This window comes from Hyperolius riggenbachi, chromosome 5 (genome assembly GCF_040937935.1).
Source record: "Hyperolius riggenbachi isolate aHypRig1 chromosome 5, aHypRig1.pri, whole genome shotgun sequence".
NCBI lineage: Eukaryota > Metazoa > Chordata > Amphibia > Anura > Hyperoliidae > Hyperolius > Hyperolius riggenbachi.
In genome coordinates, this window is record NC_090650.1 from 133055391 (window position 1) to 133082471 (window position 27081).

General features: G+C 43.5%; 1 protein-coding gene across 2 annotated transcripts in view; it reads right to left on the reverse strand.

Annotated features, from left to right (window-relative positions):
- Positions 1–27081, reverse strand: part of NEK11 (NIMA related kinase 11) — a 386870-nt gene that overhangs the window by 115473 nt on the left and 244316 nt on the right. For both annotated transcript variants that reach the window (XR_011020552.1, XM_068234487.1), the window contains exons 7-9: positions 26474–26623; positions 26296–26374; positions 5231–5319 (exon numbers count right to left, since the gene is read on the reverse strand). Coding sequence is in view for 1 of the 2 variants with exons in the window: in XM_068234487.1 (XP_068090588.1) it covers positions 5231–5319; positions 26296–26374; positions 26474–26623 (318 nt within the window). In the remaining variant the exon portion in view is untranslated. The remainder of the gene's footprint in view (positions 1–5230; positions 5320–26295; positions 26375–26473; positions 26624–27081) is intronic.

Consider the following 27081-nt stretch of genomic DNA (forward strand, 5'->3'; position numbering starts at 1 on the left):
ACAGGAGACCTGGGTTCAAATCTCGGCTCTGCCTGTTCAGTAAGCCAGCACCGATTCAGTAAGGAGTTTCTTGGGCAAGTCTCCTTAACACTGCTACTGCCTACTGAGTGCGCTCTAGTGGCTGCCTCGCAAGCGCTTTGAGTCTGACAGGAGAAAGGCGCTATACAAATACTGCCATTATTATTATTATTATTATTATAAGAAAGGTGTAATTAACTGTATTAATACATAATACTAACCAACTAACTAATTAATCTGTTGTAAGCTAACAATAAAACGTTGAATGCATTGTGCTCAAAATAACCTAGGGGCCACATGAACGGTATAATTCCTGTTTATACATTTTGAATTTTAAGTTTTACTATAAAACTATTATCTAAATATTATTAATAATATTTTTAATTAACTGCATCAAATATGACCTTTTAATTAAATGTAAAAATGTCAGATGACGTTCATTCTCACAAGATAAGGTAATTAAGAATTTATAAACAATAATATTGTGATTTAGGTATTCAAAACATAGATAGCGTTTGACGCACGGAAATTTTAGCCAATCAGAACCTGGGATTCAGGGACATTCCAGATTAGGCAGCCATATTGCTTCCTATCCCTATAAAAGTAGGAGCTGAAAGCTCATAGTTTGCAGAAGCCCAACAATCTCCTGAGAAGACACATGAGGCAGAAGCTACCTTCCCACAAGTGGTTCTAGATGCTGAAGAGATGACAGAGAAGGGGTAATATGCTTAATATTCTGGGTATTTCCTTTATTCATTTTTCAGCATTTAGTTCTGTTAAGATGTTAGCAAGAAATTTTTTTAGAAGCTATTTTTTATGCTATTTCTTTAAGAAGATTACTACAAGTTTTACACAGCTACTAGATACACAGCTGTTGATACAGATGGGACTACTTTTTATCTTATTCTAGATAACACAACTGTTATATTCTTTTTTGAATGTGCTTAGAAAATTGATGAACGCTTGGCTATAAAGCCTTGATATGATGGAATACTGTTAGAAGGAAACACTACTTGGAACTGTTCATATTTTGTATATATGCTGTATGATAAGCAAATACAATTTTTTATATAAAATCATATACTGAGTGCTCTGATTCATTTCAAGGTACACCGTCAATCTATAATTACTGTTATAGAGGGTTCAGACCCCGCTATGCCGGATTTATAGGATAGCAAAGTTTTAAGGGCTGGTCCTTTACTGAGTTAGCAATCATGAAAAAGGCAAAAACCGCTCAGGTTTTTGACAGGTTTACGAATATTCAATAAAAGGTCCGCTGTCAATGTGATCCCAATATGATCAGCGCTGCCATCACCTCTCTTCCCTACCCTGGCTTACCATATTGCAGCTGGAGCTGTGCTAATGTCACTGCCCCAACACTTAGAGAGCTGGATGGGAAAGCTAGCTGGGACTACCCATATGGTCACCCATGCAGCTCTTTATGCTCCGGCCATAGACATGCCAGTCAGGGGCGGCGATGTTAGCAACTCTAGTATGGAACCGGAAAGGGGGAGTGGGTGATGGTCCGGCCAGAAACCAGCACAGTTCTGGTGCAGTTTGGTGGGCCAACCCATGTTCATAATTTGTGGGCTTGGAAACCTCCCAAACCAAGTACTCTAGATTGTGGGTTCACTAGTTGGCCAGAGAGCCGCAATGCAAGCAGTATGCGCAACAGGTTCACTAAACCGTGGCAAGTTTTCCCAACACCTCTTAGTAAGTCATTGCACTGTGTACATAGCATCATCTTCCTTCATGTTGTATGAGCCTGGATAAAGCACCAAACTTACTGTAAGCTGCAAATGTGAAATATGAAATATATTAAAGACATTTTTCATATTTACCATTAGACCAAAAGTTAAATAAATCACAGTACAATATATTTTAGGATGGACGTCGCTAGCACTCTTTTAGGGGGGCCCGTGCCCCCAACATGTCCTGGGGTGCCCTCAATCTATTTACAGGGGTGCTGGAGGGGTCGCAGCATGAGGGGAAAGCTTAGTGGCACATCGGTGGGGAGGGGGGATGGTCCCCCCTCCCTCACCTCAGGCTCTCCCCACTGCACTCCCCTCCAGCATTGAATAGTGGGTATGCAGGCAGCAGGGCAGCGGCAGATACATACCTTCCTTGCGTTCCAGCGCGGATTTTTCTCCCTCTAGTGTCTGACGCTACTTCCTGTTTATACAGGAAGTCACGTCAGAAGTTAGAAAGAGGAACATCCATGGAACGCAAGAATGGTATGTATCTGCCGCTGCTCTGCCGCCTGCATACCCACTATTCAATGCTGGAGGGGAGAGCAGAGGGAAAAGCCCAAGGTGAGGGAGGGGGGCCATCCCCTCTCCCCACCGAAGTACTACCAAGCTCTCCCCTCATGCTGCAACCCCTCCAGCCCCCAAAAATGGCCCTGAGTGGGCCCGTGGGGAGGAGGGCCCTGCTCAGAGTCTCTGCAGGGGGGGCGGCTATTCCTAGTTACGCCCCTGGCCGGTTCTAACGCTGGCTGTCAAGGTAAGGGGGGTGCCTGTCACTACCTAACTGGGGGTCCCTGTCACTACCTAACCTGGGGGTGCCTGTCACTCACTACCTAACCTGGGGGGCACCTGTCACTCACTACCTAACCTGGGGGGCGGCTGTCACTCACTACCTAACCTGGGGGTCCCTGTCACTCACTACCTAACCTGGGGGTCCCTGTCACTCACTACCTAAACTAGGGGGCTCCTGTCTCTACCTAAACTGGGGGCTCCGGTCACTATATACACTTGGGGGGTCCCTGTCACTACCTGAACTGGGGGGCACCTGTCACTACATACACTGGGGGGCTCCTGTCACTAAATGATATGGGGGCTCCTGTCACTGCCTAAACTGGGGTGCTCCTGTCACTACCTAAACTGGGGGACTCCTGGCGCTACCTTAACTAGGGGGCACCTGTCACAACCTAAACTATCCAGGCCAGCCAGCCCAGCATCACCACCAGCCAACCAGCCCAGAATCACTGTCAAAAAGGCCACAGCATCACCACCAGTCAGGCCAGCATTTACTTCAACCAGCCAAGCACAGACCAGCATTACCGCCAGCCAGGTCACAGCATCACTGCCAGCCAACCCAGCCACAGCATCGGCCACAGCATCACCGCCAGTCAACCCGGCCACAGCATCACTGCCAGGCCTTTCAGCCCACACATCATCCCCAATCCAGCCAAAAACAGTATTGTCAGGCACAGCAGCCAGTAGAGGAGAATTCAGAAGCCAGGTGAGAGGTGTCTACCATATTAAGGGGGAATTCTGCCTATTTATGTGAAATGCTGTCTATTTATGTGCCTCATGACTGCTGAATTTGTCTTGTTGGGGGCCTCATGATTTGTTGGGGGCCTCAAGATTGCTGAATTTGTCTTGTTGGGGGCCTCATGATTGCTGAATTTGTCTTGTTGGGGGCCTCATGATTGCTGAATTTGTCTTGTTGGTGGCCTCACTATTGCTGAATTTGTCATGTTGGGGGCCTCATGATTGCTGAATTTGTCTTGTTGGGGGCCTCATGATTGCTGAATTTATCTTGATAGGGGCCTCATGATTGCTGAATTTGTCTTGTTAGGGGTCACATGATTTCTAACTGCGAGACTATGGGAAAAGCTGAATCATCATCATATGAGACAATAGCATTAAACCTACTTTTTTAGCTTTTTAAAACAGAAAATAAAACTGGAAGGTTTTAAAAAAAAAATGAATACATTTTTTCAGGAGTAGGATGGATGAAATTGTTTATCTTCACGGTTTATTTTCAACTTGGATTTTCCATAATGTTCATCTATGAGTTAAAACGTTTGTACAGTATTTAGTTTAAATTGCTGTTGCCACTTTGCGATAAATGACTTTTGGGTTGCAGTTTGGGCACTCGGCCTCCAAAAGGTTTGCCACCACTGTCCTAATCTAATGTCCCACCATTGCTAGGTTCATGTAAATTTGTCTCCACCCATGACCACACCCATTTTTCGTCGGGCGCATGTAGCGCACCGCACAACGTAACCCTCATATTTTTGGGCATGCTAGCTGCAGTGTGCTGATCTCTGCTGCCTACAGTATGTACAGTATAAGCTGTTCTCTAGTGCCTGCACTGTGTGCTGATCTACCTCCAGTGTGTACAGTATAAGGTGTTACTCTGTGCCTTTACTGCTTTTAAACCAGCTGAAATTGTATGCTGATCCCTGCTACTTTCAGCATGTACAGTATTAGCTGTAAAGCATGGTACACACATACAATTTTGATTAGCCAATTTTAGCTCTGTTCATCAAATGCATTTGTCTGTTGGCCCACTTACTGCATAGGGGTGGTAAATTTGGTCAGTGATTGACCAATCAAAATTGTATGTGTGTATACATCTTTGATCTATGCCTTTACTGATTGTAAATTATCTAAATAAAGGACAGGGGGCTCCATCCAATATTTTGATGGGCAGGCCCGTTATCTGTAGCTTAATTGCTAAGTTCATGTACATTTGGCCCAACCCATGGCCACGCCCACTCACTGTATGATCATGACCATTTTTTCCCGCATACACCCCCCTGCCTAGTGCCCACAGGTGCTCCCGATCTCCAAGGGCCCTAGAAATGCTCCTGTATTTTAGCAATAAATATGCACAACAGCATACTCTCTTTAAAGAGAATCTGTACTCTAAATTTTTTACAGCAAAAAGCATACCATACCATTCTATTCATTATGTTCTCCTGGGCCCCTCTGTGCTGTTTCTGACACTCTCTGCTGCAATCCTGGCTTGTACTTAACAGTTTTAGGCAGTGTTTACAAACAAACTAACTAGCTTGTGATAGGCTCACATAAGCAGAGTGTGTGAGTCATACAGAGCCTGCAGGGGGCCTGCAGAGGGTGTGTATCGCTTCTATCCAATCACAAGCAGCCCTGCACATTCCACACATTCAAGCCTTAGCCCGACAGAGCCGACAGAAGGAAACAGATTAGATCATATAACAGAGAGAACACAGCCACTGTGCAATTAGGAGAGGCTGCAGTAAGCCAGAGCACATTAGAACAGGCAAAGGAACTTATAGGATAGAAGAACTAAGGCTGAAAATTTTGTTACAGAGTCTCTTTAAAATGCTAAATAAATACAATGATGATAGGTGACTCTGTACAAGAATACCAGAGTTAAAGCATGCAAGATAATCTTACATATGCACATATTTATATATAAATGTAAGCATATTACTTACACAGCATTTCTAATTTGGTCAGCTTCTTTCTGGCAGATAATTGTTCTGTTGTTTTCTAGTGTGGATCCATAAAGCTTCCCTTGTACATTCTAAAAAAAAAAAAAAAAAAAAATGAAACGTCAACATTTGTAGCCAACATGAAAATATACTAATCAGATAAAACAATTATCTCTATAGTCCTAATTCTAAATAGGTCTTTCAAGGAATCCCATAGTCTTATTTCATATTTAAAGGTTTATATCTGAAAAAACTACCATCATGTACCTGAGACAGTCAGTTACTGTATTCATCTCCTATAAAGACAGAGGACAAAGGAATTTTTCCACAGAAAGATTTTCAGCCTGTAATTACTTATCAGTGAGAGATATGCTATAGTCCAACTGAAGAGAAAATGATTAAAAGCTTTCATTCGTAACACCTGAAGTGGACCTGAACTCAGAACTCCTCTCTGCACTAAAAGACACACAACAGCATAATAACCTTTACACAAAAAAAAATTTCTTTGTTACAGTTGATGCAAATACTGCAATAAATCTGCACAGTTTCTACTTCCTGATTCATGGAAGCAGACATATTATTTACAGCCTATACTTTCAAATGGGCTTATCTGCTTAACTGCCATATGGAGGCGATCAAATTACAACTAGTGATTAGACACAAATGAGGGGGGACTACACAGGCTAAACTCTTTAAATACATACAAGGTGCATTCCTGTTATATTTTCCTTGTGTCCTGTGCAGGTCCACTTTAAGGTGGTCATACACACACAGATGTCTGACAAACGTGGCACAGATCAATCACTCTCTTATCTGAATCTGACCAGGGATCTGTTCCCCCCATACAGTGCACACAGATTTTCAGCAGATTTTACCATGACAATTATTGATATTATATCGAACAGCAATGTTGTACTGTTTGATACTCTACAACACTATGGGCCATTGAACTACTGCTCCCCCACCACATCCATTCAACCAAACCATACAGTATATACTTCTGCACATCAGGGACTTGATTCACTAAGAGAAATAGCATGCCTTATCCGAGTTAACATGCCTTTTCAGAGTTAACACATCTTCTCAAAGTTAACACGCCTTATCAGAGTAGCATAGTGGGCGCTACGAAGCCGCAGGGGCTCAGGGCAGGAGGAGTGGAGCTCTTGTCATTGCCTATTAGCAGGCATAAGTTTGTAGCACTCACTATGCGACTCTAAAAAGGCATGTTAACGGTGATAAGGCATGTTAACTCTAATAAGGTGTGCTATCTCTGATAAGGCATGTTAATTCGGATAAGGTTTGTTAACTCTGATAAGGCATGCTATTTGTCTTAGTGAATCAAGCCCCAGATGTCTGTCAATCACTGCTTCTTTCAGCTGTTGCACAGGCATGTTCATAGCTTCACATATGCTGTCTATCTATCTTAGCCTCTGTCATCCTCTTATTTTGCCCTCAATTTTCCAGTCTTAAAGGATTTCTCCTTAAAATCCGGTCTCATCTCATCAATATGAGGATGCGCCCCGTCCCCCCTTCCGGATTTGGAATGATCACACAGCACTCGACAATTTACTCTACTTCATTTAATGCTCTCAGTCAGCAAGGGAGCATATGTAACAACTTGAGACATGACATGCTGCAGCCCAACACAATAACACACTGATAAAAGGATAAATACAATTAAGAAAATGCGCTTAGGAAAAAACACACACAAATATTGCAGTAAGTGGTTCGCGTTCTCAATGTTTTGTGCAAAAACAGAAAGTCGCTTGTGTAAAAAACACCGCGCCCTCTGTCATAGAAAAATAAGAGTAAACAGTCTCACAGATCGTTGCCACTTTACACCAGGCTCTGTTACAGTTTGGCTGTATTCCATATCCATAGGAGGATAACCTGATCCCTCTAAGCCCCCATAAACCATTAATCTGACCTCCGGAGACACAGAAGGCTTACAGGGTGAGTGCGGGCACTTAGGGGAGAGTGTCCACGCACTGGTGATCGGTAGGGTGTTTCATATAATAACCTCACAGGCGATTGATTCAGGTTTTGGGACAATTTTTCAGCACAGTGATACGCTATAAGTCTTGTTTCTGTTTATTCTCTTTTGCATGCTGAGGTAATTGTCTAGAAGTAAAGAGCCAAAGATTTTTGGAAGACAGCCAAACTGTAACTGAGCTTGGTGTAAAGTTGCAACGAACTGTGAGACTGTTTACTCTTATTTTTCTATGACAGAGGGCGCGGCCTTTTTTACACAAGTGACAATAACACACTGGCTGGCTGCGACTAGTCTGTGACTAAGAAACTGCTCACCCTCAGCCAGTCAGCCGTCCTACATTCCTCCTCAGTCAGGTCAGCAGTGCCACCTCCTGCCTTTTGCTGTGCAAGTCAAATGAAAGCAACACACACGAGAAGCAAGTGCTAACTCCCAGCCAGCAATCCACCATTTTTATATGGTCCACAGACAGCCCGTCAGCCAATCAAGTGCAATGGTATACAACTGTCTGCAGTATCAAATATAGCAGGAATTGCATAAGTTCAGCAACATTTAAGTGAGAGGGTTCCTCCGAGGGATTTTGTCCCTAGAAGGGTGCACCCTGCTTTTGCACACCAGATGTCTGTTAATCACTGCTTCTTTCAGCTGTTGCATAGGCATGTTCATATGTTCACATTTGCTGTCTATCCATCTTAGCCTCTGTCCTGAGCTCAGGGCCCATGCCATGTGCACCAGTGTTTGTACATTTCTTTTTTGCAACTTCCAGTATGCAGTATCGGGTAAGTGGTTAGGGAGGGGTTTGTTAGGCGCTACAGATTTTCAACCTTTTCCTGAATCACAATGGACCATAGTGAGGAATGCTAAAGGTCCTTCCAGATTTGTCATTTTTTTCCCCTAACAAAATGCTATAGGTGCAACTTTGTAAGTGCAACTACAGCTGCACAATCTTATTTCACTAAACCTTCAACAGTCTTTGTTATAGTATGAACCAGGTGAGGGTTGAAAATATTTCTTACCTAATAGACAACTTTTTATAAAAAAATAAATAAATAAAAACAAATTTGTGATTTGCCATATCTACTGTGTCTCCCTCTGCTCTCTACTTTAGCAAATCTAATTATGAGTGCCTATCTGACCTTTAGCAAAGCTGTAGTGAAAATAACATAATGAATCATTTTTTAAATTTTTTTTACAATATTTCTTTAAAAATTACTAGCTGATGGCCCAGCGTTACCCGTGTATGCGTTTGGCTGGTGTTGTCTGTGCCCACTTTTTTTAACCATAACACACAATTACTAAATTACTGAATGACCAAGTTTGTGGTCTTTGGCATCAATAATTTGCATTGAAATGAACAACATCTGATTGGTTGTTTGTGGCTCCACCCCTTTTCTGAATTTGAACCCCAGTCACTCAATGACCAACTGTACCAAGTTTGAGGTTTGTGCCATTAACAGTGCAGGAATGGCAGCAATTAAATATTCCCCTTGAAAATCAATCAAAGTTTGAGAACCCTACCATTAACAGTGTAAGAATGGCTTACATTACATTTTCCAAGTCAAATCCACCCACTTTTTGGATATGTGGATAAAAATAATCCTATATGTTATTCTAGGTAATGTACTATGTGTGTGCCAAATGTCATTCAAATCCGTTCAGCCATTGTTGCGTGATTGAGAAACAAACATCCAAACATCCAAACTGTCGCATTTATAATATTAGTGAAATTTAGTCGTTTGCCCATTGTAAAATCTTTCCCCACCCTCATCTTACATTCTGAAATTGATCACAGGTAGTGACATCTTATGTTCTGTCAGGTGCAGCTCTGTGGAATGTCTGCTCACTGGGTATTCTGAAGCCAGTGTAAATAACGCCTAGTCTTCCAAAATGCTTTTGGAGGCTGTCACTGGGAGGGTGAGGCTGCCTACCAATATACAGCAATATATATATATATATATATATATAGGAAGTGTTTCTGATGCTGAAAAATGTCTATAAAAATTTGTATCCTGAATAATGTACTGCATTCTACTATATGTCACTACAGTGCCTCTTTCAAACATGGTAACTGCAATATTATTCTACTAAGAGTACACTTCAAGGAGACTGCAGTTAATTAAACGGAGACGGTGTCTCAGAGGGGATGGTCCTGTGTCCCAAAAACACCAGGTGAACTCTGCATGCTATAGTGGATCTTGGCAGCTGAAGCAGAAATTAAAACTGCTGGTTTGGGGAATGTGTAAAATGTGTAAAATGTCCAAAATTATTAGAAAAAGCACAATATAAAACAATACAGAACTTAACAATAAATGCTGCGCATGTTGTCTGAACATAATCATCCTCATGAATACTATATAATATTTATAAGATTGTTTTTGTTTTCTGTAAAATGAAGCACTTTATTGTATACTCTTCAGCTTGGAGAGATGTCTTGCAATGTTGCTTAACACTAAAGGGTTTATACAGTTAATCTACAGTGTCGTCTGCAGCTGCACTATAATGTTTCCTCAAGATTCTCCTGTTGTTATTGAGGTGTTGTCTGATGTTTAATTCATGGACCTCTAGTTCAGATATGGTGCTAACATAATACTGGTCTATGTGCAAGGCTCTTGTTCTTGGACACTTGCATGCCGTGTCTCCCTGGAGGGGATATGAAAGAGCCCAGCCTAGAGGACACCTGCTAGTAATGCTCCTTGAAGCTCAATGCCTTGATAAGAAGAATGCATGGAGGCAACTCAACGTGCTACTGTATGTTTGTTGGATATGGCTATAAGAACTCTTCAAATGGCAAATTCTGCAGGCATGCCAACAGCTGCAAAATGCCTACTATGATCAGCACTAATTTACGTTTTACTGTTTGTGCTACTGTTGAGTTGAATGTGTGACACAGATCTTCAAGCACCACAATGTAGCCAATTGGAATCGTGTTGGTGTTCATTTACCAGTGTGATCTACTCTATGTGAGCTGTGCCACACCTTATCTTTTTATTGCAGCTAAAATACATACTTTTAACCTTATCTTTCAACGTAAAATGATTTCTTCTCTGCTGCATCAGTGTTTTTATGAAAGCGACTAACAGCCAGAGCAGGATCATCCACCAACCTAGGCTGTATCATGTAATAAAGGCCTCTATTAACCTCCTGGGCAATAATCCCAAGCTGAGCTCGGGGTATGTCGCGCAGGAGGATTTCTCAGGCCCTGGTGGGCCGATTTGCATAATTTTTTTTTGTTACACGCAGCTAGCACTTTGCTAGCTGCGTGTAACTTCCGCTCGACGCCGATCCGCCGCTACCCGCCGTGCCGCGCAGCCCCCCCCGGCCCCGTGCGCAGCCTGGCCAATCAGTGCCAGGCAGCGCTGAGGGGTTGATCGGGACTCCCTCTGACGTCACGACGTCCATGATGTCGGTGACGTCATTCCACCCCATCGCCATGGCGACCGGGGAAGCCCAGCAGGAAATCCCGTTCTGAACGGGATTTCCTGCTTACTCTGATCGCCGTAGGCGATCGGAGTGGGTGGGGGGATGCCGCTGCGCAGCGGCTATCATGTAGCGAGCCCAGGGCTCACTACATGATTTAAATTTTTTTTTTTTTTTTTTTAAAGTTGCTGCGCCCCCTCCTGGGCGATGTAATTGTATCGCCCAGAGGGTTAAAAAGGGCGCCCCATAGACATTAATGTTAAAGTGTTTTCGTTTGGCGATAACTATGTAAAAAGGGCGCCACATTTATTTTAAAACATTTCTTTCATTTGTACAATCGTTTGCCAAAATATAAAACAAAAACATATCACTTGTTATCTTTAACTTTCAAGTCATAATTTAACAAATTGTTGCTAAACTGTATAATTGTTTCTAAAACTGTTTCCTATGCTTTCTCAGAAAAAAATGTTAACATTTCATCTTTGCTTTTCAATGTTACAAATTATCATTTTTAAACAAACTTAGTTAAACTTATATATAAAGAAAACATTTATTTTTACGTTTGACTCCTCAATGAACATTTTTTTAATTCTATGTTAAAGTGGACCCAAATTAAAAATACAAGATTTCAGAAATAAAATCTATGTTCTAAATTATAATAATAAATAGCAGCCTTTTTTCAGCTGCATGATGACAAATATAAAATATTTTACATTTATTGGAGGAACTCCTCCCTTCCTTTCATATTGCCAAGAAAGAATCCGGCAGACTGGTGGAGTAGGTGGTGTCCGGCAAAGGAGGAATTGCTAATGGCTGCCACCTGTATAACCCTAGTTATGAAAAGAGAAGGGTGAAAAGTATGAACTGAAATGCTCATAGGCTTAAAGGAGTGTTTATTTATCTTCGTATGTGTCAGAGTGGTGCAACTAAATATTTTGAATTAAAAAAATGTTTGGTTTGGGCCCGCTTTAATCTAAAACATAAACAATCATATACAAATTGATTTTACAAACAAAATGGGTGATTAACCTCCTTAGCGGTAACCCCGTGCTGGACACGGGGTAAGCCGCCGGAGGGTGCCGCTCAGACCCTGCTGGGCCGATTTGCATAATTTTTTTTTTCAAACACGCAGCTAGCACTTTGCTAGCTGTGTGTTTGTTGCAATCGCCGCCACCCGCCGCCGATGCGCCGCTACCCGCCGCGATACATGGGCCCCCCCGCATACCCCTTGCGCAGCCTGGCCAATCAGCGCCAGGCTGCGCTATGAGGTGGATCGGGATTCCCTGTGACGTCACAACGTCGGCGACGTCGATGACGTCACTCCGTTCGTCGCCATGGCGACGGGGGAAGCCCTCAAGGAAATCCCGTTCAGAGTGCGATTTCCTTATGGGCAAGCGGCGCCGGCGGCGATCGGAGGGGGCGGGCGGACGCCGCGGGGAGGGGGGAAGCATGTTGCTAGCGCTAGGCTAGCTACATGCTAAAAAAAAAAAGGTGAGAAAAACCCTCCCGCGGCCGCGCAGCTGCACGATTCATAGGAGGGAGGTTAAGGTTAGGGGCCCTCCGGGGGGGAGTTAAGATTAGGCGCCACCAGGGGAGTCTTAGGGTAAGGCACCACCAGGGGGTATTAGGGTTAGGCACCACCAGAGGGGCTCTTAGGGTTAGGCACCACTAGGGGGGTTGTTAGGGTTAGGCATCTCCAGGGGGCTATTAGGGTTAGGCACCACCAGGGCGGCTCTTAGGGTTAGGCACCACTAGGGGGGTTGTTAGGGTTAGGCATGTCCAGGGGGCTATTAGGGTTAGGCACCACCATGGGGAGTCTTAGGGTTAGGCACCATCAAGGAGGTCTTAGGGTTAGGCACCACTAGGGGGGTTGTTAGGGTTAGGCATCTCCAGGGGGCTATTAGGGTTAGGCACCATCATGGGGGGTCTTAGGGTTAGGCACCACCAGGGGGGCTCTTAGGGTTAGGCACCACTAGGGGGGTTGTTAGGGTCAGGGTTAGGCATCTCCAGGGGGCTATTAGGCTTAGGCACCACCATGGGGGGTCTTAGGGTTAGACACCATCAGGGAGGTCTTAGGGTTAGGCACCACTAGGGGGGTTGTTAGGGTTAGGCATCTCCAGGGGGCTATTAGGGTTAGGCACCACCATAGGGGGGGTTAGGGTTAGGCACCACCATGAGGGTCTTAGGGTTAGGCACCATCAGGGAGGTCTTAGGGTTAGGCACCACCAGGGGACGGTTCTGTGTGAGAGTAGGGAGAGGTTAGGTTATAGTAAAATATTGGTAAGGATTTAAGATATTTTACTATATGAATGAAGTAGTACAGTATCGGTATATTAAACAATATTTTATCAATGTTACTGATCCTCATTTTAGTAAACGTAAAAATAGAGGTTACAGTGGGGAATAGAATATCAGTATTATAAACGATATTTCACGTTTATCATGTTAGTGAATGATAACTTTAATATAGTTTATATCTGATGCCTTTTTTAGCTGGGGCCCTTATTATATGCACACACCTAGGCAGGTGCTTGGGGCCTAGTGGCTGTCAAGGGAACCACCTGCCACCTTCTTTGACCTCTCTCCACTTCATCTTACCAAAAGGACCACAAGGGGGCCCAAATCTACTACCTTGCCTAGGGCCCCACTGCATCTTAATCCACCTCTGCTAACAGCCAGCATTTTTACAAGGAATATGTACCTAATGTACATATTAGAGTGTAGTATGTAGGTAAGTAGTTAGTTAAGTAGCTCACTGTTCTGTAAATTACAACAAAAAAAAAAAGTTAAAGACATATCAATGCAACGTTGCTTCATTTCATGGCTCATTGGCTTTTCTAAGTTGTGACTTTTTATGTAAGATCACACGACTCCAAAGTTGTAACTGAGTTGTTAAAGGGGACCTGAACTCAAAACTTGCTCTCTACTCTAAAAGATAAATAACAGCATAATAATCTTTAAAGAGAACCCGAGGTGGGTTTAAAGAATGTTATCTGCAACTGAGGCTGGATCTGCCTATACAGCCCAGCCTCTGTTGGTCTCCCAAACCCCCCTAAGGTCCCCCTGCACTCTGCAATCAGACATAAATCACAGCTGTGCTGTGCTTCCCCCGCCTCTAATCAGCGGGGAGGGAAGGGAGGCAGGCGGGGACCAGAGTTCTGCAGGAGGTGGGGAGAGCAGCAGACTGACACGATAGAGAAAAACACAGCCTGCTGCGACACGCTGTGTGTCGACAGCGAGGCTGTGATTTATGAGGGATTGCAGAGTGCAGGGGGACCTTAGGGGGTTTTGGGAGACCAACAGAGGCTGGGCTGTGTAGGCAGATCCAGCCTCTTATGCAGATCACATTCTTCAAACCGACCTCGGGTTCTCTTTAAAGAAAAACATTTCTTTGTTACAGCTGATATAATTCCTGCAATAAATCTGCATTATGTGTACTTCCTGCTTTCATGGAAGCAGACATATAGTTAACATCCTGTGTTTGCAAATTAGCTGCTCAGCTGCTTAGCTGATTAGTTACAGATGAGGGGGGATTAGGTTAAACTCTTTAAATACATACAGGGTGGATTTCTCTAGGTTTTCCTTCTGTTCTGTGTAAGAGTTCAGGTCTACAAAAGGTTCAGGTCTATAAAGCAAATTGTATCCAAGGGAACCACTGTTATGCCTAGTACACACCATACAATTTTCTGTTAGATTTTTCTGTTCGATTTTTCTGTTAAGGTGCATACACACGTTGGATTTTTGCAAACGACCGGTCGTTTGGACGTTTGAACGTCCGGTCATTTGGACGTCAAAGTAGGCGTGTGTACGGTTGGTTGTTCACCTGATAAGACTGGATTTGAATGATCCGCCAAGCGGATCGTTCAAATCCAGTCTTATCAGGTGAACTACCAACCATACACACGCCCGATTTAACGTTTAAACAACCGGACGTTCAAACGTCCAAACGACCGGTCGTTTGCAAAAATCTGACATGTGTATGCACCTTAAAGCCCCATCAACACAATACGATTCTTTGTGCGTTTCGATTACGATTCTATTTACGATCCGATTAAATCCGACATGTCCGATCGGGATTTGATTCAATTCGATTTGCCATTGTTTTGCAAATCGAATTGAATTGAATCTCGATCGGACATGTCGGATTTAATCGGATCGTAAATAGAATCGTAATCGAATCGCACAAAGAATCGTATCGTGTAGATTGGGCTTTAGATTTTCTGAATTAGATTATTTTCTGTAGAGATTGGTCATTATCTCTGGTGCATTGTCTTCTGGTTATCTCCTGCTGAGTAGAACAATTGCCTAATTGATAGGCAAAGCTGTGGCAAAGCAAAGCTGACACTGAGATTGACAAAGTGTGGCACAGCAAAGCTAAGCCCAAAGCCCATATATCAGTCCTGTGAGTGCGTACTCTCAGTGTATCTATTATTGTCTCAATCTGGTCACTCAGTGCAGGGCAGGTAATGGCCACTTGTGAGCTGTAAATTGAACAGCCAATGCAAGGTAGTGCAGGCAATGCGGCCAGTGCTGCGGATGCACCAGGCATGCCAGCCCAGCATCTAGTGCAAAATCATGCCAGGCTCAAACATGTTTCACCAGCTTCTGGTTTCTTCACGGGGCGTGGTCAGCCATCTTAATATAGCTTTACACACATCTTCCACACAAAGAAAATGGAAATCCGGACTGTAGTCTACTTCCCATACTACCAGAATTCATTGTGCATGGGGATATTTCACATATATAAATATAGAGCTTTTTCTGGTGTCACATGAAAAACATAACCAAGCTCACCATAACATGTGACACTGCTTTGCTACCCCCATTCTAGTACTGTATGCTGGTTTCAGGCATATAAAAAAGTCCAAATAAACAAGGCCATAAAATGTATTTGAAAGAAAATCAATTGATTCTGGCATAAAGCTATAGATGAAAAGGAAATGATTGTAGACTTTGATTATCATTATGTGAATCAGCCAACACGCATTGTGGTCAGGACTATTTTATTCATATAATTACATTGCATAGGAGTATAAGATTCCGTAGAGGTAGAGGGTTCTAGTTTTCGCCACCAAGAAAGGAGACTAGATTAATAGAGGGTGTTAAAACAAATCATGCCCCCCATCCTCCCAATTTCAAAGCCCACAGCTATGGAAATTGCCATTGTCAGGGAGCCCATCTGTCTGGAATCATATAACAGCTGCCATGAAAACGTTCCACCCCTCACAGGTATGATCATATCCAGCCCTGCACTTCCTTTCTGGTTCCACCATAAATCTACCGTATATCCTTTCAGTACAGTCATGCCTTCCTCCTACCCCCCACCCCTGCCCCTTTGCCCCATACAGCAAAGTGCCGCAGCATAGCCATATGCCATACCACACAGAGTAAACAGGGCGGATGACTCAATACACTGTCATCCCTCATTTGCATGCTATGTAAGTAGTTCCCCATCAGGTCCACCACTTCATGGTTGTCCTTGAAGGGTACTGGTGGAGCTCTGAAGATGAGCCCTAGGCAAGTTTAGACAAGACACAGAACATTTATATCGAGCTTCTTTTTTTTCCTGGCAGACATAAAGCCGAAGAGCTGCAGCCAATAGGATGTGCTTTATAGGAAGTAGCAGTGTCAGAGAATCTAGCCCAAGGACTCCTCACTAATTAGGGGCTGGCTTAGTGAATAGGAAGAGCCGAGATTCAAACCCTAGTCTCTTTTGTCAGAAGCAGAGCGTGTACGTAGTTTTACGTACATTAAATTAGGTAGCAAGAGGAGGACACAGCCGAAAAGCAGTCAGGGTCACGGGTTAGAAGACTATTAAGTTCAGGACTTGAGGCATACAGAGGCATAGTTCCTGCATGTATACAAAGTTCAATTGATTTAACTATTATTTTTATGTAAATCACCCATGTCTGAAAAAGGCCAAGAGAGCTGGATGGTGCATTCTTCATAGTTTTCATGATAAAGTTATTGATACTAATTATGTAATGTTTGTGTGCTTCAACAATATTTCAAGTTCATAAAGGATTCAAGGCTGAGTGTATAATTACTGAAACACAATTTGCCAGTTAATGTTGTGAGCAGGCAATATAAACTTTAACATGAAAACATTTACATGTGTACATAGCCTGAGATTCCCAATAAATGTGTGTTTTGTTGTACATCATCAGGCTCCACAAACATTCACCTCACCATCCAGTTTGTTTAGTTGTATTTGCAATTAAAAAGAACAAACATGGCCTTATTTACATTTGTTATGTTTAATTAATCCACAACATAGAAGCTGCTTTCAAGGCTAAGCAAACACAAAAATGTTAATCAGATTTACAGAAATTCTTTCAGATAAATGATGCCCATGCCCGATACAAACTGCATACAAGAGAAATTAATTCCAACTCACAATAAACATGGCAGAGAAGTAAATTACATTAAAAACATCAGTTTATTTTTTCAGCAAACAAGGAAATGTAATCATTGTAAATTCATGTTTTCTGCCTATGTGACATCAAATGCATGAAAGTGAATGTTATTTCAAGTACAGGCTTTCAAGAAAAAGTTAATTATTATGTTCATTATTGTACATGGTTCTAAACCAGCTCCCTCATCTACTCAAAATGCCCCCTGATAACTGGCTGCAAAAGATCCACCTCTCCAGGACTGGAGACCTAGTTGAAGTTAGCAGCTGAAATCCAGTCTGTTATTGAACACTCAGCCTACTCTATCTGCTCACAAGGGGATGCAGTTTCATGGTCACCTGGCACTTCTCATTTATCCTTATAGACATTGGCTACTCAAAGTCAGGGGCATAATTACAAATTATAGGGCCTCCCAGCTAAACTTTGACCCCCCCCGCGCCCCACGAACAAACTTGTACCAGCTCCCTTAATCAGGGTCCATAATGAGTGCTGCTCAATTCCAATATTACTAAGAAAAGTCTCATACCTATTAGGTCTAATTTCAGTTAAACTTGGCATTATTATTATTATTATTATTTATTGTATTTATAAAGCGCCAACATATTACGCAGCGCTGGACATTAGGTTACAGACAATATTTAGGGGCAACATACAGCAATATGACAATACAGGAATACAAGAAAACCAGATCATACAGCACAGTATGAGTACAAGGTAATGCTTAGTCAGTCACTGGATGGGAGCATGGAGATTAGGCAAGTTAGGTTCACTCAAATGCATAGCATGGGTGCACAGCAATGGAGGTGCATGATCAGGTAGGACACAAAAGGAGGAGGACCCTGCCCAAAGGCTTACAATCTAGAGAAAAATAGCGTAATTTATAGCATGATAAATCTTGGATTTGTTAGCACTTGCATTCACCCTGATCCCAGAATACATACTCAGAAAGTAGCTATGGCAAACTCTATATCTGCATTTAAAGAGAACCTGACCTGAAAATAAAAAGTCAATATAAACATACACAGGTCATACGTACCTCCCATGTAGTCTACTCCTCAATCTCTTTCTCCTCTCCTGCGTCCCATTTGTCCACTGTAAACGATGGAATTCTCTGTCCTCCATTTTGAAAATGGCCATTACCCCATAACAGCTTCCTGGTCAGCACACTGTTAAATTGTAATATCACCCACTTGAGCCATAGAGAAACATGGACATTACCTTGCACATTCAGTTGTAACTGACAGCTGCTGATCTATAACTGACCGCAACTGGTATATTTCAGTTCTGACAAAATCTTGTCAGAACTGGAAGGGATCACTGTAAGAAGAAAATGGTGAGCTTCTGAGAGGAACTGAGAGTGAGGTATGTATGTAATATTCATTTGCAGGTACATCTTGTGTTTATTTTAAAATTTTTTACTCAGTTTAGGTTCCCTTTAAAGAAGTCTTGGATGCTTTCCTTGCATTGAAGGGCATCCATGGCTATAAATTTTAGGTAATTCCCGGAAAAGTTGATCCAGGAGTTATCTGACTGTCATCTGCAGTTGGGAAGGAATTTTTCCCTTTTAAGGCTAATTGGCCCAGGCCTTGTAAGGTTTTTTGCCTTCCCCTAAATCAACTGGGATAGGTGCAGGTTCAGAATGGTGTTTTATTTATTTTTTCTGGTGGGACGGCACTTGATGTACGAATGTCTTTTTTTCAACCAAACTATGTAACTGTATAAACTGTCACTCTCATAAAAAAAAATTCTGACACACACACACACACACACACACACACACACACACACACACACACACACACACACACACACACACACACACACACACACACACACACACACACACACACACACACACATATATATTCACCTGCAGAAGTCCTTAAAGTGAACCCAAGGTGAGCATGATATGGAGGCTGCCATATTTATTTCCTTTTTAAACAATACCAGTTGCGTGGCAGCCCTGCTGATCTATTTGGCAGCAATAGTGGCTGAATTACACCAGAAACAAGAATGCAGCTAATCGTGTCAGTTCTGACAATAATGTCAGAAACACCTGATCCGCTGCATGCTTGTTCAGGGGCTATGGCTAAAAGTATTAGAGGCAAAGGATCAGCAGGACATCCAGGCAACTGGTATTGCTTAAAAGGAAATAAATATGGCAGCCTCCATATCATTCACCTCGGGTTCACTTTAACCCTCCTGGCGGTATAAAAAATTCCGCCAGGAGGCAGCGCAGCAGTTTTTTTTTTTTTTTTGTTTTTTTTAAATCATGTAGCGAGCCCAGGGCTCGCTACATGATAGCCGCTGCTCAGCGGCATACCCCCGCCCGCTTCGATCAGGAAATCCCGTTCAAAGAACGGGATTTCCTGGAGGGCTTCCCCCGTCGGGACGTCATTGGGAGTCCCGATCCACCCCTCGGCGCTGCCTGGCACTGATTGGCCAGGCAGCGTACGGGGTCTGGGAGGGGGGACCGCACGCCGCGACGGATAGCGGCGATCGAGCGCGGGGCGGCGGCGATCGGTGTGCTGGCGCTGGCAAAGTGCTAGCTGCGTCCAGCAAAAAAAAAAATTAAGTAAATCGGCCCAGCAGGGCCTCCTGCGATCGTTTGGGGTTACCGCCAGGAAGGTTAACTGCTTGCCGACCGCTCCAAGCCAAATGGCGTGGACGTGTCGGCAGCCCCAGGACTGCTCCACGCCGATTGTCATGAATGATCGATCGCCGCTCAGAGACTGGTAGACAGCGAAACCGCCGTCTAGTAACTATGTACAGTGCTGCGATCTACAGCAGCACTGTACTCCGCTGTCATAGGCTGAAGCCTATGACAGCCGATCACACTAATTGGCTAGCCGGGGGGGGGGGGGGGGGGAGAGATAGAAAAAAAATAGCTAATTTTATAAAAAAAAAAAAAAAAAAAAATCAAATAAATATTTATACAAAAATAAACATTGGGGGAGCGATCAGACCCCACCAACAGATATCTCTGTTGGTGGGGAGAAAAGGGGGGGGGGGGGAGATCCCTTGTGGGCTGTGGTGGCTGGATAGTGTAATGGTTAAGGGCTTTGCCTCTGATACAGGCGACCTGGGTTTGAATCTCGGCTCTGCCTGTTCAGTAAGCCAGCACCTATTCAGTAGGATACCTTGGGCAAGTCTCCCTAACATTGCTACTGCCTATAGAGCGCGTCCCAGTGGCTGCAGCTCTGGCGCTTTGAGTCCGCCAAAAAAAAGAAAAAAGCACGATATAAATGTTCTGTGTTTGTCTGTGTTTGTTTGTGCGACCCTGCAGCTTGGCATTAAAGCTGCAGTGGCCTATTTCAGTAAAAGTGGCCTGGTCACTAGGGGGTTTAACACCGTGGTCCTCAAGAGGTTAACTTCAGGGGAGTCGTGGATGGGTAGCCATGATACTTGAAGACATTTTGGCTCTGGGCATGGTCCTGACCATGATGGTCCTGACACTCAAGAAATCCTCATGTTGATTGAACATTGCCACCCCTCTCCCCATCATATGGAAAGCCATGGGTCCCTGCTATATCTGGAGGGGAGGTCTCCGACTGTAACAGCCATGCCTCTCATCCAATCCACAGTGAAGGGAGGGAGTAACATAAGTACCATATTCCCTCCCCAAAGCAACCATGAGATTCCTCATCTACAAGCTGATGGTGGAGGCCCAGACAGCAAGATGTCATCACCGGAATTCCAGGGGTCTGTGTGTTTAAATTGGGTGATTTGAAGGAAAAGAGGCTTTTATTACCATGTATTATCACCACACCAGCCAGTTTATAACTGAATACTATTGAAGCCCTTATTCACTCTGGTTTATTTTTTTCTTTAAATGCGTATTAAGTCTAGAAATACATGCAAAGTGCATTACACTTGCCTCATTTGTTGCAGTAGATAAGTGCCATGAATCTCCATATGATATTAACTGTGCTAATGTTTTTATGATTATTGATGGACAGACAAGGAGTCTGTCTATCCAAACTCCTCTTGGAACTAACAATATCAACACAATTAGAAGACATGCATAATCATATAGGATTTGTGAGAGTACACTTGCACATTAACAGTCATATGACCAGTTTCTGTATTGGTAAGTTTACTAGAACCAGTGCAAATACACAGAAGAATCCAGGCAGTTCCACAGATCTTCCTCATACAGAATCTCTTTTGGTGTACAAATCAATACCAGTACCAGTTTCAAGGACACTCAGGTATATGGCAGTGAAGCCCACCGCTGCATGGAAAATAGTAAACCCTTTACCTCACATCCAGCCAGTGACCATCCAACCACTCGTCAAATCCATATGTGACCCTTGATATTCAGGTATGAAAACTAAGGTAATTAAGAACTCTTTAAGGCTAGGGGCTTCCAGTGTCTGCTTACTTGGTCATAAGATTCTGCTTTCAGCTGCAGTAAGTAGAAAACTGTCAGGTTTGGTTTATATTTTCTACAAGGTGCCAATATATTACAAATAAGGGAATAAATGCTACCCCAGAAATAATCATACACAAAAACATGACATGGGAAGGGCAGAGCTTGCACCCTGCCTGGAAGAGCTCACAAGATACTATAAGCAGCATTTGAAATATTCCCAGAATAAAAGACACCTTCGGAAGTTCAATGCTAAATTGGCATGCCTTGTTTTACTACCTAAGCTGTGTATCATAAAAGATCAGTATACAAGATGTATAAAGGTGCCCAATTAACTATACAATCTTGATTGTACAATTTTACAGGGCTGTGGAGTTGGAGGACTCCTAATGAATTTAAACTGTAATTAAAATAGAAAATATGATAAAATGTTCTCTTTCTTAGATAATAGTCATCATAAATACTTTATACATACAGTAATAGCTGTGCTTAGTCCACAAAAATGAAAAATAGTGACTTGTGCTGCTTTAATAAAGCAGTCCCCGTATTTTTTAAGTCAGATATACATATCTGATTGTGAATGTACAGTATATATGATGTGTACACAGGAATCTTATATATATATATACTGTATATATGTGTATATATATATATATATATATATATATATATACTAAATCACATCTAAATAACATCTATGCTGTAAGAATAAAGCCTGATGTGTAGCTGGGTCACTAATAGAGATGGTCAATGAGATGGAAATAATTCTGCGTTGATGCTGGATTATGTAAATGTATGCACTCCCTTTGCTGATGAAATCAAATAATTTGATATGTTGTTAAAACTTGGTTTGGTGACTACGAATCAAAGGATAACTGAGATGGATGAAAAGAAAAGTTTTATACATACCTGGGGCTTCCTCCAGCCCCCTTCAGGCTAATCCAGTCGATGTCCTCCTCCGCAACCTGGCTCTTCTGCTATGATGGATATAGAAGAGCTGGCAGGCACTCGGGTAAACGCTGTAGATATCGGGCAACAGCTGCAACACCCAATAAACTATGTGCTCATGACATTTAGTAGAACTGTAGCAATGATCAAAGGAGCAGAAAAGTCAGGCACTATGGTTTAATGGTAAGCAAGTGGCACAAATATAAATCTTGACAGTGCATGGAAAATTGTTGCAAAATCATGGCCGTGCACCTCACTGGCGCCCACCACCGCTGCCTCCCACCAACACCCAGGTACAGCCTTGGACTTTATTGTGATTTTGCAACAATTTTCCATGCACTGTCAAGATTTATATTTGTGCCACTTGCTTACCATTAAACCATAGTGCCTGACTTTTCTGCTCCTTTGATCATCTCTTCTGCTATGAGTCTGTAACGATTGTGGAATTCCCTCCGTGATCAGCGCACAAGACGTGCACTGACACTGCGGAAATCCTCCACAAGCATATAATTTGCGGGAACCCAGCAAAAGGTGCAATGCACCTGTAGAGGGAAATTCCTGTCGACAGATGGAGCTGTGGAGTGCAGAGGAACAGCTCCTCTGCCCTGCCACACACGCCAGACAGGAATTGCACGAAGGGAAGAAATGCAGGGCAAGATAGCCCTGAAGGAGAGAGAGCAAAGCGACAGATTGTATGTGTGTGCACCACACTAGTCGCCAACCCGCGACGGTGCATACACAACAGCAGATATGAAGTAGGAACGCAATCGTGGGAGAGGCGATTGCCAGAGGTGACACAAGGCTACAGCAAGGCAGAGCACGAGCGTAGCAAAGGCACAGCAAATCATACAATGAGGAGATAAGGAAAATAACAAACGCTAGCTAAACGCGAACACCACACTCATTCGCAACAGTGCACGCGTTTGTGCGCGGTCCCCGCGTGATAAGCACAACAGAGACAAGCACGCCTAACTAACCACCGACAAACAAACATGAAACAGAGGACGCGAACGCTTGCTTAACGGTTACCTCACCGAGCCTCCAGCAAGCGGTCGTAGCAGACAAGACAGACACATGAAAACAGGAATACGTAAGAGATACGATCCACTGCTCTTACTGTCAGAGCGAGTGCGATCCAAGTATGGCAACATCAGAACAGAGGGGCCTACCAGTAACAACCGCTGCTCTGGTTAGCACCCCACAGACAGACAGAACAGGCAATACAAATAATGCAATCCTAACTGCACTAGGGAAACCTGCCTAGTGCAGTCCCAGGAATTACTCTAGGCTAATCTTCAAACAAAGAGCAAGGCTGACACTCCAGGCGAGTGTTCCACAGGACTAACTCTTATGACCAGCAACTTACTGTGGGAAACATAGCTCTTTATAGAGCAAGCCCACAAAGGATGTGGCTAGGCAATCTGCATGACAAACGTATGCAAATTCCTCAACAGCAAGCTGCACAACTGACAAAAGGTCTCTCTTCCAGAGAACTGCAGAATGCAGACCTGAACAGTGGTCAAAAGGCTGCCTGCCTGCGCAGGCAGCCGCGCAGATCCTCACAGAGTCCCGGTAATTCAGCCAGTCAGCGCAGTCCGGCCGTGTGCCGCTCCCACAGCCAGGAGCTTTCTGCACCTGCGCAATAATGCTGCGCAGGTGTAGTACGTGTTACCAGCGGCAGAGTGTGTGTATGCGCACTACGCCCGACTGGCTCAAGTACCTGGACCCATAGCAGAAGATCCAAGTGGTGGAGGACAACAGCGAGGGACTGATTAGCCTGAAGGGGGCTGGAGGAAGCCCCATGTATGTATAAAACTTTAAGTAGTAGTACACAGTAGTACTATACTTTACATATGCACTCCCCACAGAGCTGCAGGGAATCCACTGAGAATGTTGTGTACATTGAACACAGAGGAGTTGTCTATCACCCATAAACCTGGTACAGATTGTACATGAAGAATGTGTAATAGAGGAAGAATCTCCTTATTCCCCTGCAGAGTACCTGCACATCACTCTTACATGTACCCACAGTCACATTGCCTAGGGCCTGATAGATGTTCTTTGTTTCTGTCTTCTACAAGTACTTTTACCAAGGACTAGTTTTAGTCAATGACTAAAAGTATTTGAGGCAGAAGATCAGCCCGGCTAGCCAGGTAACTGGTGTTGTTTAAAAAGGGAATAAATATGGCAGCCTCAATATCCCTCTCACTTCAGTTGTATTTTAAAATTCCTAAACGTTGGCAGTTAAGAGATGCATTTCATGTTACATACTTTCAATCAAGAAAATTGTAATATGCAGTCGGAGTCGAGGGGTCGGAGTCGGAGTCAGTGGAATCCTAATCTGAGGAGTCGGCGTCGGTGGATTTTTGTACCGACTCCACAGCCCTGAAATTTTACGTCTTCTATGTAATATAAGGGACTGACTAAAGTAATCATTCAAAGTATGTTCACTCAGTTTACCATCCTACTATATAGATTTGGTAAGATTGTTCAATCAAGATTGTATCATTGAAGGGCACCTTAAAAGCAATCAGTTAGTGGACACCCTTCAGGCATTTATAGAATGGTTAACAGTCACATGCTGATGAGGGTCGAGTGCTGAAGCTGTTCTTGTGTTTAACCACCTCAGGACCACAGGCTTACACCCCCCTAGTGACCAGGCTATTTTTTACAATTCGTCTCTTTGCAGCTTTAAGAGCTCGCTGCAGAGCCATACAACTTAGCACACATATGAATCCCCCATTGTCTGGCAACTACAAGAGTTTTCTGTGGGCTCTGATCACTGCTGTGATGTTTGTTTATTTTTTTGCCTATTTATTTGTTCTTTTATTTTTAATAAATGTGTCTATTTTTTCTTTATTTTGTCCCTCCCCCTCTCCCTCCCCCCAATCCTAGCGATCAGCTCTCATAGGCATCAGCCTATGAGAGCCGATCGCTCTCTGAGCCTCCCCAGGGGACAGCCTCCCCCAGTACAGCCCTGCCGTAGATCGCAGCACTGTACAATGTAAATAGATGGCGGTTTCGCCGTCTAACAGTCTAATAGCTGCAATCGCTGCTGTTAGACTGATGACGGAGCAGATACGTGCGCCCTGCAAAACCCCACCCCAGGACTTGACGTCTTTCACTGTAAGGCGGTCCTGCGGCTGCCACCCTCCTGACGCCGATCGTCGTTAGGCGGTCGGGAGGGGGTTTAAGTAAACCCGAGGTGAAAATAATATAAAAAAAGATACTTATCCAAGAAGAGAGAAGCCTCTAGATCCTCAAGAGGCTTCCTGTGTCCTGCTGGAGACCACCGCCACTGCCCGGGACCCTCTTGGAAATCCTTTTCATGCATGGACATGGCCATGCTGCACCCATGTTAGTATGGGTGCGCCTGCGCAGTAGCACAGAACTGCTTATAGCCCAGCAGCTCTGGCGTATTGCACAGTCGTTGCCAGGAGTAGTATGGCCGCACTCGTACTTGGAAAAGAGCTCAGCCACATAACATATCTGACAAGCTTTCAGCAACAGTGGGGGCCAGGAGAATGTGGGAAAGCCTCTGCAAGATCCAGAAGCTTTCCTCTTCTTAGATAATTATTTGTTTTATTTTTCCCTTAGGTTTGCTTTGGTTACACTTTAAGAGGAGGCAATGACTTGCTATACACTAAAAGTTTTTTTCCTTAACCATATGCGCTTTCTTCTTTTGGACACTTGCATTTGTAAGCCAGGAAACAATATGTGTTAGTCTCTCTAACTGTACTTTATTCTACAGTAATCATTTTTGTCATAAATATGCAATTCCATTGTTATGTACAATCAAATATCTGTGAGATAAGTGCTAAAGACAGAGTGGCTTCTGTTCAGCTACACTGACTTTTTACCCACCCCTTTCACTTGATGTAACACATCAAAATGTTCTGTAGCAAGTAATTATCACTTCTGTACATACCTGAAGCTGGTCCATTATGTATGAAGTGTGTAAAATCTCTCCAGCTCCTGGGCGAAGTGACGGATCTTTGTCCAACATTCTGTAACAAAAACATAATTTCTATAAATAGATCTGGCATGTCAGAAATCACTGGAAGAATTACTGTTCATAACTATTAATAACTGTAGAAGACAAAAACCTGCTCATAAGAAGATTAAGTTCACTGGAGTAGCGATCTGGTAAAGATGGTGTTGGGCCTTCCACTATTTTCAGAACCACAGTTAAAAAGCTATGACCAGTGAAAGCATGCTCCAAGCAGCAAATTTCATGCAGAATGCAGCCAACAGACCTATAAAAACCAAGACAAACAAAATGACAATATGTAATAATTTTAGCACAATCGAGCTCCATTGATACAGGCTAGGACCTTATGACCTGACCATCCTTCTCTGTCCTAAAGTGGTTGTGTTGGTGCCGACTGGCCGCACTATAAATTCATAAATTCAACTGGTGATCCCAAAGCAGCAGTGTAAAGGCGAGCTAACTGTGTATACTGGGAGGGGGGGGGGGGGGGTGTTGAGGGAGTCATCTGGCTACCTATACTGGAGGGAAAGGGGGAGGGGTCATCTGGCTACCTATACTGGGGGGAGGGGTCATCTCATTACCTATATTGAAGGGGGCGGCTGGTAACAGTGGCCTTGGGCGGTAAAGAGTACAAATCCAGCCCTGACTATACGGATAATTCATCTACCCCTATACTGTGTAGTGTGCCCATCTCTGGGTTACTTCCACAGGCACAGTAAACAG